This window comes from Trichoderma citrinoviride, assembly GCF_003025115.1.
Source record: "Trichoderma citrinoviride strain TUCIM 6016 unplaced genomic scaffold BBK36scaffold_6, whole genome shotgun sequence".
In the NCBI taxonomy this organism is placed as follows: Eukaryota; Fungi; Ascomycota; class Sordariomycetes; order Hypocreales; family Hypocreaceae; genus Trichoderma; species Trichoderma citrinoviride.
The window spans coordinates 421969-439433 of NW_020194714.1; the positions used below are offsets into that span (position 1 = coordinate 421969).

The following is a 17465-nucleotide window of genomic DNA, read 5'->3' on the forward strand; positions in this document are numbered from 1 at the left end:
CAAGAAAACAACTCGGAGGGCGTCCCAGAGGCACCCTGTATGATCACTTGATAGTTAACAACTGCTCAAATGCAACCCACAGTCTGCGATCCCAAAAGTGCCTGGCATCGAGCAGTCGAAAGGACTGGAGTGCGGAGAAGAGGGCTAGTATTATCGACAGAGAAGAGACTACTGCATGCCTCACCGATGCAGCCAACGACACCACAGCGCGCGCCACGGCATGCACGGAACTACCCCGGACTCCAGACGGCGTTGGACGACGATAATGGCGAGGACTGTCGAATACTAATAGAACACCCCATGCTTGCCATGTCGCCGGTGCAGAATTGTCACGCCACGCTCGAGCCAAGCAGGGCTCACAACTTCAACGCCGCCCCGTTTGTAGGAAATGGCGCCCATCCTGCACATCTGCTGTTCCGTTGGTGTTGGCGTCCTTGAAGAACAGAACTCCCCAGAAACTCACTTCCCCCGCATTCATCAGCCCATAGATACATGCAGACTACACCCTCTTTCGTACGCAACGGCATACATATGCATCCTCTTTATCAATCTCTTCACCGTCCCTCCTCGCGCCTCCGGAACAAAATCAGAAGCCCGACGACGGATCGCGCGTGGACATGCGCCAAAGTACCGGTACCTGCACAGTGTGACTTGCATGGCTGGTCCGTGACCCGCCCCCAGGCCATCCAGGTGCTGTAATTCCCACATCCAGGGCTCTCCCGGCCTATCGCAGCGCCGCCATTAGCACTCCAGGGCCCGCCAGCAGTCCCCTCGACCCGGTCGGTCCAGCAGTCTAGGTACAAGTACCGAGTGCCGTCACTGCAGCTGGCCTCCGACTGCCCGAGTTTTGCCGACTCTCTTCGACGTCAGAATCGCTGCCATAAACTTGCTTGGTCCATCTCCGGACAGACGGCCTCTTTTTTCCTGCAACTCCTCGGCTTGCTTTTCATCGCCAGTAACAGCAAGATCTATTCCGCATCTGCCATCACTCAAGACTGTTCCTCTTTCCTCTCAGCTTCCATCCGTCTCCCCCTCCCGTCTCCGCCTCTCTCCATCTCCCTTCGGATCTCCCTCAGGAAAATCCTTCGCACACGAGACACACCAGACACAACTCCGTCCTCGACTCTTCAATCGCACTGCAACCTGCCGCTGCCGAAAATAAACCGCCAGGCCTCACCGCATCACGGCCCAGCCGCGCGACGCCGTTGCCTCATTCGATCGCCCTCCCAGCAGCTGCAGGCCGTTGCGCATTCGCATACATCATCCATCTGCAAGCCGCGGCATCCTCTGATAGGCCAAGCAACTGTTGGAGACCGTTTCGCCCTTCTTCAACCCTACACGAAAACGCACACGCACCGTCGTCATAACCCACCTCGACGCATAAATAAATAGCCAGCGAGCTGCATCAAACATCGACAGCAATCTGCACAAGGCCGAAGCGAAAACAAACCAACCTAAGCACATACACCCGGGAAAGCAAACAAACAAACAAACAAACAAACCCGCCGGAACCAAGCGATAACCACAACCAACAACGAACAACCCCCGAAACAAACACCCGCGATGCCCTCGCAACGTCCCTTCTTCCTCTCCTCCTTCTTCAACTCGTCCCAGGCGGCATCCGCATCAGCCGCAGCCGCCGCCGCCTCCACAACAGCCGCTGCAGCCGCGGCCTCATCAACAGGTGGTCCCGCCTCCTCCGCCGCCCGCGCAATCTCCACAAGCGCCGCGCCGACGACAACATCGTCATCGTCCACCAACGTTGCCATCCACACGCCCCGCGGCTCGCCCGGCGGTGGCATTCCCATTCCGCACGGCTCGCGAAGGAGAGGCAGCGATAGCAGCAGCGAGGGCTTCCGCGACGCCCTGGGCGCGGACAAGTGGTATATCGGCGGCAGGACGGCGGCAGGCGAGGAAAAGTTCTTCAAGCTGGGTGTGATTCGGCGGGTAAGGAGTAACGATGGCTTGAGCCTGGATCGCCTGAGCTTATAGGTGACACGGCAAGTGGCATCACCCACTCTGAGAGTTTGACAAGAATGGCTGCCCGTCGTTCTCTTGTCCTCTCTTTTTTTCCCCTTTCATTTCGACTACTGGCATGAGAAAAAATCCGTATATACATATGATTAGAGCGACATTGGAATTTGGGCAACAAGGCTGCAACTGCAAAAAAATCAAGGCCGACTGGACGGCATTCATTCGGGACTTTTGGGAACTGGGCGTGGCGTTGGGCTATGGGCTGGGACTCGTTTCTCTTCATTCTTTCGGGTTAACAAGCAAACGAAGTCCACCTGATTTGGCATAAGAACGAAACATTTGAGGTTATTTGAACCTCTCCTGAATAACATGCATTTATTATGACCACCATGCAATATCTATAATAAGATGCGTTCCTACCACATGAATCGCTGTAGTCTCCCTTCATCGAGGATACTCCCGTCCTCAGCCCTCCAAACATATGGCTTGAAGAGGAAGATGTAGCCAGTGACGACGTTAATCGCAATGAACCAAACCGTCTCCAAGACAAGTCTCACATCGTACACCCGACAGAAACTGATAACCCTGCCCCAGACAGACAATGTTGGAGCGTCGTTGTCGTTGTTGTTGTTGAACAAGCTATTTCCCGCGGCCTGGTGGTCGTGCAGTCGCCATGCGGGAACGAGCAGCCGCCATATGACCCACGGGATGATGAAATACCGAGGCTCGACGAGCGGCGCGGTGACGAGCGAGAGGGTTGTCGCGAGGAGGAAGATGAGGCCTGTGGATGTCGATACGGGTTCTTTTGAGAACAGGAGGGGGTCCTGCGCGGATTTCTCCTCTACATCTTTCTGTGTCGGCGCTGGCTCAGGGTCGGGGGTTTGTTTGTCGCCAGAGTCGTTGGTGGTTGCGAGCGTAAATGGATCGCAGGAGAATGGCGATGGGCGCGACGACGACGAGCCATAGTATGCCGAACAAGCTCCCGTCGAGGTCCGGGTCGAGCAGCAGCCGGATAGAGTACCCCATACGAGCCAGCGGCTGAGCGTATACGGGAGAATGAGAAAGTACCGGATCCAGGGGGCGCGGCGGATCGTGTATCGGAAGACGTAGAACATGTAGTGTCTGTTGTCGGCGAGGGTGAAGGGGTGGATGATGGTGTTGAAGCGGACGATGACGGCGGAGAGGATGAATGTCGAGACTAGATATATTGGCCAGAGTAGATGGTTGGTGAAGATGGTGCTGAAGATCTTGAGCGGGAGCGAGATCCCTCGTTGGGGTGCTGTGTTCGAGGAAGTTGTTGCACTCGTCTTGTCAGGTGCCTTTGTAGCGCCATTCCTCTGCGGAACGAATAGGCTTCGGACGACATCTATTCCCAGGATCGCGTAGGGGAGGAAGAGCGGCAGCGAAAAGAAGCCGAAAAACGCCCAGATGTAGAGCATCTGGGGGATATGAATGGTCGCGACATGGTTCGACTTGTCTCCGAGAACAACGCCCCCGTTCCATCCTACGAACCCGCCAAAGGCGCCCAAGACGAAGACGTATGGCCATGTCTGTCTCAATACACGGATAGGATTGCAGAGGGCTGCTATTACGAGACTGACGGCAGTGAATAGCATGTCTCCAATTCACAAGTTAGCTTTCCAGGTTGATAAAAACTCAATCTTGTCTTTAGCCTCACCCTCGGGATACGCCATGTGCAGCGGCAAGTCATGCACATGTCCAACAGACCACCTCTTGACGACAAACAGCAACTGCTCCGACAACGTCGTCATCAACGGCCGCTTGACAGCCTCTGGCCGCAACGTCTTGACCGCATGAACAGCCTCCAGCCCGCCCATAAAGACAACCACCCAAAACACATTCGTCTGCCTCATAGTAAGAGCGAAGAGCCCCAGCCGGATCGTCACAAGATCACTAACAAGCGAACTTTGAGACCTTGCCACTCGACGCGAATGGTTCAGAAACGACGCAAGCACAACGGCGGTAGACACCACGTCCGTGTAGTACAGCCCCGAAAAGAAGAACAGCAAGGGGAACAGCGCGATGTTGAACGCCGTGTGCATGGCGTACTGTGATGTGCCGTTTAAGCGAAGGGGTGAATGCGCTTGGTGCAGGCGTGCTTCGATTTCCTTCCGGCATTGTAGGGCGAAGTAGGCCAGGACGAGGATGCCGAGTGCGTTTGTGACGCGGAGGGTCTTGGGGTCGCATGTGTAGGAGGATAGGAGGCCGCTCATCTTGGCCGCTTGGGGGATCAAGATGGAGACCCAGTATCTGGCAGCACATTAGAGGCGATTCTGTGAATCGAGAAGCACAGACACCACTCACAGTCCTGGGGGTGTGGTGATTTTGTTGTCCCATTCTAGGAACTTGCCTTGGCAGTATCTTTGGGCTTGAGGGATATGAAAGACTTCATCCTGTTTATGCATCATGAGCACATGCCACACTGTGTTCTTGGTTTGTTGATTCGTGCTCACCAGATACGGCTCGGGGACGATTTCAGATACCAGGCCCAGCCATAGAAAAGCCGCTGCAGTGAGGGAAACGGTGAAAAAGAGACCCAGACCGCCAGAAGGACTTCCGCTGCCTCCGAAGAGCAATACGTGTACCAGAAAGGCAATGGGGACAGCACCGACAGCCCATGTTGTGAACTGCAAGTTTGCTCCCAAGGAACGGGCATCAGGGGCGGTTGATGCCATGTTGGCGGAAGAAGGTGTCGCGAATTGGCTAATAGAGCCTTAAAGAGAGACGAGACGTGCAATCATGCACGGCAGAGCAGTGAGGGTTATAATGAGCGTATCATGTTCCGATTTGAGACTCATGTATTGATGTCTGGCTTGTGTTGAAACACCGAGAGGTTGAAATGAGATGAGCTGTCCAGATGATGCAGGAACGTACAGTGGCAATACCAGAATAAAAACTGTACAATAGCAGGGAGGAGGGGCTGTAAAATGGATAAGTGTCGCTTTTCAAGACTTGATATCGACAGTTCCCGACTTGGAATCATATAGGGACATGAAGGGCATTAGAAACCGTTCAGAACAGTCACACGCCGCATGAGGAAGGGCATCCAACTACGTAGTGCATAGGTAGAAAAGTCTATTGTGTATCTCTTATACAAAGGCAAGCCGCCGCAACCGCTGCGCAAGGCCTTGATTTACTTTTTTTTCTTTCACCGAAACACCATACCATGCGTCCGTTTAGAAGGGCTAGGGCGTATCACCAGTCAGCATCCAAGGTTCCCGCATTCAGAGCATCAAAGAGGGAATCTTACGTTGTCAGCAGGGTGAGGCTCCTGCTTCTCAAAGAGCTTGCCAACGACGGGGAATTTCTAGACAGCTTGTGAGCATTCATTCATCCACCCCTGCCCTTCACTGGAGCTGTGGGAGAGCTTACGGAGAGGATGTCGGCGCGGACGCGGGGCATGCTGGAGGCGAAGAGCAGCAGGGCAACGCCGAGGCCGCCGCCAATGGTGGCAGTTCGCACGCCGCTGGATACTTGTTAGCAAGGTCATGGACGACTGAAGTCGGCATGAAGACTCGAGATCTTGGAAAAGGCCAGGCTGTATCGAATCGTCGTCGTTCGGAAAGTTCTCAGGGGTCCGTTGATGTCTAGGAACTCCCCCATCACACCACTTCCCCCACCACTCTCCGAGCTCGTTTCGACACTTCCTGCGGCCCTTCTACCAAGATCACCAGAGTATCGAAAATGAAGACTCACTATCGGACAGCGGTCTGCAGGTTGATGCCGCGGTAGTGGGGCTGGAAAGCGTATCTTTGCCAAATGTCAGTCCATCTACACCTCCGTCCAATGCGCAGACTACCACAGCCGCAAGCTTCTCCTCCCAATCGCCTCCTCTTTCGCATCGCGTAGTCCCTCCCCTACATAACATTCTTTATTCATCGCCGGAATCACAGAGGTCGAACGTACTTGGGGCCGTAGGGGCTGCGGTACTCCCCAGCGCGGAAAGGAGTCTATTCGCAACAAGAGTTAGCTCTTCTACTCTGCTTGCACGAATTGCCCTCCCGATCCCAGTCTTGCCCAACCAAGGCAGACAATCAAACTGTCGTTAACCTGACAGGAGCATCCGTGACATACCGGAGAAACCATCTTGACTAGTTCTGGCAGCGAATACCGTTCAATTGCTCGTCAATTCGTTGTCGTCACCAAAAAATGCGCGAGTTTGCAGATTCCCGGCGATTCTCGGCGAGGTTTTGGGCCCGAGGCCATGACTAAGCAGGCCTTGCACTTCCTGCCGGGGCCAATCGCATGATCGCCCTTTGTTGGCCCCACACCAGCTTTCGATGCTCAAAAGGTACGTAGCGGAATTCAGCCTCGTCTCTTCTTTGGCCTCTTGCTCTCGAACTATCAACGTCTCTCTTGTTACTTATTGCAATCTCGCGCTTGGAAGAGGCTGAAGCCGCAACAGACCATGGACACGTACATTGACAGCCGCTTCGAGCGCCTGGAAAAGGCCCTGGCGACGCTCATCGACTCCGTCACGAAATACCACCCCTCGCCGATCCAAGCAGAAGAGCTCAAGAACGCCGACAATGAACTCTGCAAAGGCCTGGAGCAAGGTAAGATAGCGACGACGGCCCCTCCCCCTTAGACACCTCGACAGACAAGCGCATAGAAAGAAGAGAAAAAAAAAGGACTGACAAGCTCCCACCCTTTTCGCCAGTCGAGATCCATCAGAAGAACCACCTCAAGATCCAGCAGCTCCGCCAAATGTCCAACGCCCTCGACGCCCAGATCCGCGAAACCCTCACCTCCCTCGCGACGACGCGCAAGGACCTCGTCACCACCCAGGTCACCACCTACCCGTCCGAACCAAACTACCCATTCCTCTACGAGGAGCTCCTCGGCTTCGCCCGCCGCATCAGCAAGACGTCCATGCCGCCCGCCGCCATCCTCAACGCCATGGCCGGGGCCCCCGCGAACCAAGAGAGCCAGACGCCGGTTCCCGATGCCGGGCCCCAGGCCTCCCAGGCGGCCATGACGCCGTCCGCGCAGACTCCGAGTAATCCCATGCAGAGTCCCGCTCCTACCAATGGCGTCGCCGAGCAGCAGCAGACGCAGGCCTCGGCGCATACAAGTCTTCCAGACAACATGAACCAGTTCCTCAACCCTTTATCAGGACAGCTCTTCTTTCCCTGGCCGCTCGAAGACAAGATCCGTTCCGGAGCCCTCGCATCCAACCAGATCCTCCTCGAACAAGGTATCGACCCCCGCGGCTACAACCCCGTCGCCGAAGAGGAGCGCAAGCGCAGAGAAGAAGAAGAGCGCAAGGAGAGAGAGGAAAGGGAGAAGCAAGAGCGCGCCGAGCGCGAGCGGGAAGCAGAGCGCCAGCGACAGGAGCGGCAGCGGGCGATGGAGAAGCAGCAGGCGGAGTGGCGCAGGGCGAGCACCGCGGCTGGTGTTTCCGGGGACGCGGGCGTCAGCGGGCCGCCCAGCGCAAAGGCGGAGAAGAAGCAGTTTCAGTTTACGAATCTGGATGATTTGGACGACGATGATGATGAGGACTAGAGGCTTGCTTCGTTGGAGTTTGGTTCAAGGGATATACACAGGGTACGTTATAATAATGGCAAGTTCTTGGATATCTGGGGATGATAGAGCATAGAGTTGGGTTTCAATACCAGTACAGAAGGTCAAGGAGCTCTTGATCACCCGACTTCACTGAATTATCTACCTTCTAGCAAAGCAATCAAACATGCCCAGCTGGTATTGTGACACAGCCAAGAATAAGCAGGCACCGGGAGTCGAAAGAGGTTTTCAATAATCGTCAAGTCTATCCCGCAACGCTCTGTACCGCGCTCACCCCCTCCAAGATTGCATCGAAATGGAAAGGAGGAAATCTCGGTGCTGTAAATGTGCAAAATAGGAGAAACCGCCTGCTTTTTTTCCTTCCATCCTCATCATGGCGATACCCTCCGCGAACCATGGTCGTACATGTACTTTACAGGTGACCCTGAAGTGGGCAAATATTCTCGAAGAAAGAAAGGCTCCTTTCTGAGTTGCCAGGGCGTAATTCAAACATATCGCTATCACGCCTATAGCAACGGTCCTTTTCTTTTAATCAATCTTGATGGAAGAGTAAATCTTCCGAACGAACCACCACGAAGCAAAGTAGCCAATCGTGCCTGGGGCAAATGTTAGACAACATTGGCCGTAAGAACAAGGGACGGGGCCGACAACATACCTGAAAGGATAAAGAACAAAAAGGAAATCAGCGCGCTGTAGCCAATGTACAGAACTGTGCCCGCAAGACCGCCCAGCTTAACCTTGGTGACCAGATACAGCAGGCAATTCAGGAAGACGTAGCCGCCGCTCATGCCCGCAGCAAGGAATGACCTCCACTGCCAGTTGTAGTTCTCGGCACATAGCAAGAAGTAGGTCATCAGGATGGTGACGGCGCTGCAGACGGCAATCATGAGGCCGTAGCAGAGGAAGAGGAAGCCAAACATGTAGTAAATGCGGCTGAACCAGATGGAGCTCATGATAAAGTACAGCTCAACGAAGATGGCGCCAAAGGGCAAGAGACCAACAATGAGCATACTGGGAATGGGCTGCAAGTATGTCGTGACCGGGGGGATCTGGCGAGGGATCTGGTTGGTGCGGACGGGGGCTTCGATCTGAGGGGCCTTGAAGCCCAGCCAGGAACCCGCAAACGAGAGGGGGATGGAGATGACGAACCAGATGCCGACGATGACCAGCATTGTGGTAAATGGCACGGCGCCAGAAGACTCCTTGGCCCAGAGGAAGAGATCCAGCAGGAAAAAGGCGGAGAAGACGATGCCGGGGACAAGCAAAGGGGTCAGCACAATGTTGAGCTTCCACTGCTCGCCCTGCATGGCCTTGTACGTCCTAGCAGATACGTATCCGCCAACAACGCCGAGAACGGTGTAGAGGATGATCATGATGGTGCCCAAGGATCCGCGGTTGGAGGGCGACAGGAAACCTAGCAGAGCAAATACAATGGTAAAGCCGGTCATGACGAACAGCTGGGCTCCGTTGCCCAAAAGGACAGACAGCAGCAGTGGGCGCGACGGGGTTCGGAAGACATCGCCGTGGACCAGCTTCCAGCCCGAGTCTTCCTGGACTCCATCTTCAAGCACAGAGGTGCCGCTCAAATCATCCAGGTTGATCTGGTCAAGGCGATTGTAGCGCGCAATGTCCTTCTTCAGAGTCCGGATCAGGATGGACATGACGGTGAGGACCAGGATGACGACGATGATGGCGGTGTCGACGAGCCAGAACCAGTGAATCTTGGGGTCAAAGACGTGCAGATACTTGTCCCACCGGGTAGCCCAAGCGGTGGGCGACTTGACCCAGTAGACGCTGTAGCTAAACTTGACTTCGTGGGGTCCGGAGCCGTGAGCGAAGACGAGTGGCGGGTGGTCACCGCAATCGGCCTCTCCCTCGTACTTTTTGGAGCTGGGCTGGACGACGACGCCAACGACTCGCAGCTGGTTCTCGTTGCCGCTGACCTCATGGTATTCCACCCAAATCTCGTAGTGGTTGTTGAAGAGGATGTTGCCTTGCTCGTCGTCCTGTCCAAGCAGGAAACCGGGGCTGTAGAAGGTCGTGCCCGTGAGCTGGTCCTGGATCTGCTGGCCGGCGGGGAGCCCATCGACGAGCCAATTGAGGCTGTAGCCCTGTTCGATCCTCGTCGCGACAAACTCGACCGACTTCTCCTGGTATTTGACAGAGCAGAGCGCCTTGCAGGTCTCGTTCTGCTTCATCTTGAGCTCGAAAGGGGACGTCATTATCCTGTCGCCAAAGAGGATGCTACCCAGGCTCTCCGACACATATTTCGGCCCGCCCTCGGGCTTGCAGAACTGGAAGGCCGGGTGGTAGTAGTCGTACGAGACGACCGAGTGCAGCCGGGCATCTTGCGGCGCTGCGACGGGCTTGATGCTGTTGACGAATAGCGGGACTTGATCGCCGGGCTTGTATGAGGTGGGAGCGACGCCGGGGAGGTAGAAGGCGGACGCCAGCGGCGCGAGGAGGGCCGCCAGAAGCGCCGTGGGCGCAGGATTCCGGAGATGCATCGTGCGGAGGGTTATATCATGCCACGCAGGCTGTCGGAGGTGGGAGAGGCGAGGTTGTCGGTGGCGGAATCGTCGAGTGACGGCCGTGGAGCTCAGGCCAGATTGCGGCGACCTGTTCAGGAGTGACGCAGCCAGGCGTGCTCCGATGCTGCTCGCAATTGAGGGCGAATCTCAGGCAGGAAAAGGGACAATCGACGGCTCGGAACTGCTGCCAGGCGGGAGCTGCAGACTGTTGGATCCCGAGGTTGGAGAGGCGCAGCTTCAAGAGCTTCCGTTGTATGTACTTGGTCCCTTTCTTTGTCTTTTGTCCCTGGATGCGCGTCCCGCTGTCAAAAGAGCTGCTGACTAACGCCGTCAGATGCGGTCATACCCACCAAGGCCTGGAGGTCGTGCCCACTTGCCGCCTTGGGTAGAGAGGCCGAGTGATTAGGTAGATACGAAGTATTGCTGCGCCTACAAGTACAAGTACGGATCCGGCCTCAATGGCTCTGCATATACGAACACGGACATGTGCATCGTCAAACGTGCAACTAGGCGAAGGACACGAGGCATTATTCCGCGAATGGGAGAGGAAGAAGCTGTTGATATTCACATATACAACTAGTACATACATTAACAGTGACTGATCTAGTAGGTAGAGGAGGGGTTATGAAAGAAGCTTGAAACAAAGTGTCTTACCTGCATGTACATGGGTTTGACGCAGACCTCTGATAATCCACATCCTGTACCACAGGTCTGGGCCAAAGAGAAACACTGAGACCTAGTACTCCGTACTAGTAATACTATATCTTTGACGACCTACTAGTATTACCTGAGGCATCAACTTGAAGTGTTACCTGTTTGGCCTGCAGCTGCCTGGCGCACGTGACTGCGTGTGCCTATCGCGATCCTCCGCCGCCACCAGCCTCAGCCAGAGTCACGCTCCCCCGCCATCGCATTCGCTCACGCAGGCGAAACCACAGACAAACACCATGCCCGGTTGGCTGCGGTCATCATGAACGCCTCGCTCGCACAAACGAGCGACGACGAGTTTGGCTACGATTTCGAATCCGACGACGAAGAGCTTCTCATACAACTGGCTTCGAAACACTCGCTGCCGCCGAAACAATCAACAGACACGATTGCTCTCGGTGCAGCTCCCAGCGCGCACTTTGAGGCTTCACAAGAGAACAAGCAGTCTCAGAAATATGCACTCCGCAGCGCCGCGATCCCGCTCAGCCAGGTCGAGAAGAAGCAGGAACCATCGCCAACACCAACGAAAGACCTGAAGCAGGCTTTCCCGTCTGCTTCCTCCGTCGATGGAACAGTCATTTACCCCGATCGTGAGCATCACCCCCCTGCCCTGAGGCCACGCGGTCTTGAGTGACCAACTAACGCTTCCTGCAGTTACCAGCGCGTTGAAAGCGATCGAATCCGTCCAGTCGCCGCCGCCTACAGACGCCAGCGACGATGACGATGACGCCGCATTCGAAGACGACCGCTCGCCACTGCAGAGGTTCCGATCGTTTCCCAAGAGGCCTCTCACAGTGAGCGATCTGACTGCTGGCGCATGGTGCGAGCTCCAGTACTGGTATACGCTCACGCGGCTGCCTGGCGGACGGAAAACTCGCACGCCGGCCATGCAGCAAGGGTCCAAGGTGCATAAGAAGCTGGAAGACGAGGTCCACACGACCGTCAAAATTGAGATCCTCAACAAGGAAGATGGATTCGGCTTGAGACTGTGGAATCTTGTTCAAGGGCTCAGAACGCTGCGGGATACGGGCATGACGAGGGAGCTCGAGGTCTGGGGCATGGTGGACGGCAACCTGGTCAACGGTGTCATCGATCATCTAAGCTACGACAATCCGAACCCGGAATTCGAAGAAGAGCTCTCCAGCAGAGCAAATGAGCCCAACCCCAACCAATCGTTCATATCCGACTACTTTCCACCCCCCAGGTCTGGCAAACCTAGTGGCAGCAACCGCCAGATTTTCCTCACCGACGTCAAGACCCGGGGAACCTTGTCACCTATATCACCAGCCGTCATTCGCCCTGCAAAGATTCAACTACTGCTATACCATCGCCTGTTGTCAGACATGGCGGCCGGCAAGCTAGACTACTTTAGAGTGTTTAGACGATACGGCCTCGACGCCGACGAACGCTTCTCCGACACATTCATGTCCCAGATAGGAGAGCTCCACGACGAAATCTTCTTCGACACCCCGACGAGCTCTGCAGAGGAATACGCTGACCAGCCCAACAACGCAAGCAAAGAGCGCGCCCCTCCAAACGACAACACCACCACCATTGACTCATCCCCCGGCGTCCCCGACCTCCTGAAATACGGCTCCCTCCGCGAACTCCTCACGCTCGTCGGGAACGAAATCCGACTCACGTTCCCCCGCGGCGCGGAGTCCCTCGGCCCCATCCTCCGCGTGCAGTACGTCTTCCGGGAAGACAGCCGCGAGCTCAACGTCCACGACTTCCCCGTGTCGGAACAGGCGCTGGATGCCTATCTCGCGGGCGACTTGGGCTGGTGGAAGGGCGAGAGGAGGCCGCGCGGCGTCAGGCTCGAGGAGGCCTTCAAGTGCTCGTCGTGCGAGTTTGCGGCGAGTTGCAGGTGGAGGAGGGATCAGGATGAGGAGAGGGTCAAGAGGACGCAGGAGAGGGTCAATCGGGCCAAGCAGGCTGTCGAGCTACGATTCTGATGGGCTTTTTCTTTTTCTTGTTCCTCTTCTTCAGCAGGGTCAATGATGGGGAGTTTCTGTTTTGATGAGTTACTTGTCGGGTATTTGTATATGTTTTTGAGTCATGTATGATGATGGGACAGCGTTGTATTTCATCATGTGGCCTTTTGTCGTTCAAGAGCCTATACCAACCAATCTTCCTTTTTCATTTTCAAGTATAGGCAAAGACATGGTTTTTTACAAGACATTTTAAAGCGAAGAACATCTATATGGAATTTCAGCAAGAAATGGAACTATTAACGCGCTCTCATACTACCGTTAAGCATTCACATCACCTCATGAACATGAGAAACCCGACTCAACCACGATACATATTAACATACAGACATGGATCCCATCCGCATTTTGCATTGGCCGCCACCAACAAATAACAACTAGTATCGCTCAAAACTTTCTCCACGCCACGCTTTTAGGGAAGCAGAAAGAAAATTGTTGTAGTACCCAAAAGTTTCCTCTCGAAAAGATAAAAAAGATAAAAATGAAAACCAGGAGTCCAAGAAGCAAAGGGTGTTTGAAACCTCATCGTACGGGAGTGAGAGATAAAAAACACAAGTGGTGTTTTTCCCCCGTCGTCAAGCACGCGGCTTCGTAATCTTGTTCCCGCCAGGCGCCGCAGACCCAGAAGACAAGGACCTCCCGCGAAAAGAACCCTACTTCTTCAAGCCCAAGAAGTTCCTCCTCTTCTTCTCCTTGTGCGCCTTGCCGTCGTCGTATGAGCTGTTCGAGGTCGTGGGCCGGTGTCCGCTCGAGTTGTTGATGTGCATGTTTGCCATGGCTTGCGTGGGAACCGCGCCGCCAGGAGACGGTCGACTGGGGAGACCGCCTGGCCGCGACATTGGCTGGTTCGGGGCAACGCCAGGCCGAGGCACTCCTGGAGCCATCGGCTGCTGCTGTGGTGGCGGGCGGGCGGCCTGGGGCGGAGGAGGTGGCGGCGCTGGACGCTCAAAGAGATGCTGGGGCGCGTGCCTCTTGCGCTCGACGGGGAGATCTAGCTGTCTTTTATCGCGGCTCAAGTCTCCAATCTGTCGAAGGAAGAGCTGGGGGGTGAGCATGTGGGAGGTCGCCAGGATGATATCACGGCTTCGCTCGTTGCTCATCTCGTAGCACGCCCTGCTCTCGCTATATGTAGCACCGCCGGCCATGAAGACAATCAGCCTCTGGCGGTTCTCGGGCGGCCGTCGTCCCGCCGCCGCCCAGTTTGGTCGTCCGGCAGCACGGAGTGAGCCTGCTTGAGCGGCCATAAGGTCTTCGTTGGGATCGAGCGGCGGCTTGACGTACGGGAAGACGGTCTGATCTAGAGTTCCCTTGGTCAGATTATCCAGCACCTGTTTGAGAACAGGCTCGAAGCGGGTCAGGGAGTAGTCGTCCTCGTTCTGCGCATTCTTCGTGTCAACAGGGAATAGGGGAGGTATCGGCTGTCGCTGCTCCTTCAGCTGCTTGATGGGCCTCCCGCCGATATGCTCAAGGTTGAGGACAGTTTCGGCATCTTGAGGCGGCAGCTTCGAGTGCGCAAGCAGTTTCTTGATATCGTCCAATATCATGCCGTCACGGTATAGCGCATACATGGCGACCAGGCGCAGTCGGTCTCCCGGAGTTACCGCATCGTCGTCCAGCAATCGCACCACTGAATCCAGAATGTTCTTTGGCTTCTTGTAGTCTTCATCCAGCCCGGTAGCAAGCGTCTGCTCCGTGACCGCGGTGTCGGACAGTTTGTGGCGCTGGAAGATGTTCATACACTCCTGGGCCATGGTGAGATGCAGAGAGTAGGCCTCCTTCATCTCCTGAAACTGGGGCAGCCCCGCCATCATGTCTCGAATGGCGCTCAGGCTCGTCGTATCGGGATTCTCTTTGGTGAAGTGGGGGTTTTGGTCCAAGAACTTCCGGAAGTCGCCCATGAGCTTGTCAATCGTGTCCTTCATGTGACGATGGCGGTTTTCGACCCAGATCTTGTCCTTTTCCGCCAACTCCATATCCTTCTCCTGTGCCTCCGGCGTTCCCTCGTTGATTATCGTGTGAAAGGTCACCTTGTCGCCGTCCTTGATGGGGAGCAGATCGTGCGCCATGGCTTGGTATGTGAACTCGTGTACCAGCGGTGCCATGAGGTCCATCGAGCGGTCCGTTATCAGCAGTGTCGACTGTGGCCTGGTTGACGGAGGCGGGAAGTTGGAATCCCACTGAGCATAGCCGTCCAGTTCTTCTTGTACGAATCTCGCCAGATGTGTGCACAGGACGGACGCTTCGTGAACAGCATTCTTCGGCCGGTAGTATCTTACCTTGGGATACTCTCCCAGCGTAATGCATATTCCCGCAATCTAGCCCCAAGATCATCAGTACACTCATACATTCTCTCCTAACAGAGAAGACCGCTCGAAGCTTACCCTTTGCGCAAGCAGCTGCAGGTGCTTAGGGACGAGCGCGTTGCACGCCGGGTGAAAAAGCATGGGAAAACTCCACGGATCGCGAAACGTCACCAGGTGTGTCTCTCGAGGATAAAAGTCTACAAAGAGCGTCCGCGAGCTCGCGCGCAGCTGCCGCACCCCCGGGAACTCGTCGATCCGTCTCCGCAGCCCAGGGTCCAACAAGTTCGTCCACACCAGGAAGCCTCTCCGGTAGCGCCGTACCTCGAAATCGGCCAGCAGGCATTCGACAATGTGCGGCTCGGGGCTGAGCAGGTAGATTGCGTCCATCTCCGGGTTGAACTCGCGACGTGCTTCGATGAGCTCGATGGCTGCAGGAGACGTCGGGTCAGCAAATGAAAGGGCTCACAACCGCAGCCCAAGGGAAGGGGGGGAGGGAGACAGACTGGCAATGTTGCTGTTGAGGATGTCATCCGACTTGACCACATTGTCGACAATCTTCTTGGAGGTCTCGTCCACAATCAGGCATTTCCACTGCAGTTCGAAACCGTCAGTATGAGCATCGCGGTCGACCGGTAAGGAGACAAAGACAGGGGCAGGCGGTCCCGTACGTCGTTCTGCGTAATGTTCTTGATTTCCTGCAAGATAACTGCAACTGTTGTCAGATATGCGATACAGCCAGCTTCGCCGGCGCAAGAGGAGCAGATCCCATACCATTGTGCTGCTCCTCGATAATGGACAACCCCATTGTGACGGGAGTTCAACGGAGCTGTCCGTCAGGCGGTGATGGAACGAAGCTCAACGACAGGCCGAAAGGAACGAGACGGACAGACAGAGGATCAGCTTGCGACAAAGAGACCGGTTGCGACTGGTATCTTCTCCTCGTAGCGCACAAAAGGAGGGGCCTGGGCCAGCAGCTGCAAGCTTGAATCGGGGTCGAGGCTGAGGGAGAACCGAGTTTGTTTGGTTGAAGCATCACCCCCAAGGCTGGGAGAGAGCAGGGCAGGTCGGGCTTTGGCGGGGTTGGTGCGCACAGGCTGAAACTCCGGCGCTGCTTCAGGCTCGGGCTCTAGCGCCTGGCCCCTAACTTTAGCGCTAGGCGGTGGCTGGTCGCGCTGTCGCGGGGCGATGAGGTCACTGCAGTTCGCTGAAGAGACCCCCTGGCGCAAAGAGGTTCCAGGGGTCTCGGGACAGCTCGATGCGGAAGAGGCGGGCAAGGCGATTCGGCGTCACAAAGGACCATGGATGATGCTAGATTCCCATGTCCTCCAGCCAGATCAAGATATTTTGATAACTCTGCTGATATTTGATCGATAGCATTTATATTTGTAAGGTCTCCAAAGCATCATAGCCCATCCTCGCCTCCGTTGCCCCTGAGATACTTTTCCACATCTACCCGTCCGTATATCTCAGCCTGCAACCTCTCCCCCTTTCTCCTCTCCCTCTCCGCCAGAGCGCGCATCTCCCTGCGGCTCAGCGCCCGCGGCTTCTTCTCTTTGACCTCAACCACCTGCGGCTTCGTCGCCCCCAGCCCCAGCGTGTCCTCCTTCGGGGCCGCCTTGATCGGGAACCGGGCGCCCTCGCCGGTGCGGCCTAGGCCGAGCCGGGAATCGGGGTCCCAGCCCTGAGACTCCAGGGCTCGCAAACCCATGCGCGACCGATCCAGGGCCGATGGTGGATGGGAGTGCTCCAGGCTCACCTGGTGGGCGAGCGAGGCCTCGTGCTGCTGCGGCGTTGTGGTGATGGGGAGGGAGCAGACGGGGCATATGGGAGGCTCTGTCTCCTCCTTGGTGGCAGAGGCGGCACCGTCCTCGTTCGGGCCATCCTTTTCATCGCCGATGGCCTGAGGAGTCGCTGAGGAGTTCTTTGAGCTGCTTCCCAGGACTATGCTGGCGTAGACGTCACCAATGGACGCGGATTGCTTTGCCGCGTCCTTGATGGTATTGCCTGCGTCCGCATCTGTCGCTCTGACGAATTCGATCCTCTTGCGCTTCAGCCCAGCGCCAAACGGGCGTTTGTGGTGCAGCGGAATGTCTTCATCATCGGAGTCGTCCCTCTCACGCCGCATGGCCGTGTGTATGGAACAAAGGCAACTGGCGAAATGCCGCCAAAGCAGACGAGCCGTGGCTTGAAGTATGACGAGCCTCACGAAGGTGAAGTCATTGGTTAGGATGTTGATTTTAAGGTTAAAGCTCGAGTATCGTAGAAGTGCGATTACATAATCAACCAGATTCTATCAACGCCAAGTCTGTACTACTTGAGCAAAAGTTTCGTGTTGGTTTATGTGGTCATTAATGGTAGCTCTATTATCAGATGCTCTCTAAGTCATCGATGCTGCTTTACATGCGGCAATCTAT

The 17465-nt window shown here is 55.7% G+C and overlaps 7 protein-coding genes across 7 annotated transcripts; 3 read left to right on the forward strand and 4 right to left on the reverse strand.

The window, feature by feature from the left end:
- Positions 1 to 1563: 1563 nt before the first annotated feature.
- On the forward strand, positions 1564 to 1992 carry BBK36DRAFT_1140551 (hypothetical protein; the record flags this gene model as incomplete). Its single annotated transcript, XM_024893389.1, has 1 exon — positions 1564 to 1992. One exon carries the CDS (start codon positions 1564 to 1566, stop codon positions 1990 to 1992), a length of 429 nt encoding a protein of 142 aa, XP_024750095.1.
- Positions 1993 to 2390: 398 nt separating this feature from the next.
- On the reverse strand, positions 2391 to 5485 carry BBK36DRAFT_1168304 (glycosyltransferase family 59 protein; the record flags this gene model as incomplete). The annotated part of the gene is made up of 5 exons (XM_024895160.1): positions 2391 to 3592; positions 3653 to 4245; positions 4300 to 4388; positions 4449 to 4558; positions 5470 to 5485. The coding sequence occupies 5 exons, from the start codon at positions 5483 to 5485 to the stop codon at positions 2391 to 2393; spliced, it is 2010 nt and encodes a 669-aa protein (XP_024750096.1).
- A 918-nt stretch (positions 5486 to 6403) lies between these two features.
- On the forward strand, positions 6404 to 7500 carry BBK36DRAFT_1116949 (hypothetical protein; the record flags this gene model as incomplete). Its single annotated transcript, XM_024890293.1, has 2 exons — positions 6404 to 6551; positions 6656 to 7500. 2 exons carry the CDS (start codon positions 6404 to 6406, stop codon positions 7498 to 7500), a joined length of 993 nt encoding a protein of 330 aa, XP_024750097.1.
- A 546-nt stretch (positions 7501 to 8046) lies between these two features.
- On the reverse strand, positions 8047 to 10025 carry BBK36DRAFT_1140554 (hypothetical protein; the record flags this gene model as incomplete). The annotated part of the gene is made up of 2 exons (XM_024893390.1): positions 8047 to 8114; positions 8174 to 10025. 2 exons carry the CDS (start codon positions 10023 to 10025, stop codon positions 8047 to 8049), a joined length of 1920 nt encoding a protein of 639 aa, XP_024750098.1.
- A 994-nt stretch (positions 10026 to 11019) lies between these two features.
- Positions 11020 to 12712, forward strand: BBK36DRAFT_1117806 (hypothetical protein; the record flags this gene model as incomplete). Its single annotated transcript, XM_024890401.1, has 2 exons — positions 11020 to 11347; positions 11412 to 12712. The coding sequence occupies 2 exons, from the start codon at positions 11020 to 11022 to the stop codon at positions 12710 to 12712; spliced, it is 1629 nt and encodes a 542-aa protein (XP_024750099.1).
- A 689-nt stretch (positions 12713 to 13401) lies between these two features.
- On the reverse strand, positions 13402 to 15856 carry BBK36DRAFT_1118340 (Sec1-like protein; the record flags this gene model as incomplete). Its single annotated transcript, XM_024890469.1, has 5 exons — positions 13402 to 15063; positions 15130 to 15479; positions 15555 to 15642; positions 15720 to 15757; positions 15823 to 15856. 5 exons carry the CDS (start codon positions 15854 to 15856, stop codon positions 13402 to 13404), a joined length of 2172 nt encoding a protein of 723 aa, XP_024750100.1.
- Positions 15857 to 16453: 597 nt separating this feature from the next.
- Positions 16454 to 17176, reverse strand: BBK36DRAFT_1118187 (hypothetical protein; the record flags this gene model as incomplete). Its single annotated transcript, XM_024890446.1, has 1 exon — positions 16454 to 17176. One exon carries the CDS (start codon positions 17174 to 17176, stop codon positions 16454 to 16456), a length of 723 nt encoding a protein of 240 aa, XP_024750101.1.
- Positions 17177 to 17465: the final 289 nt, after the last annotated feature.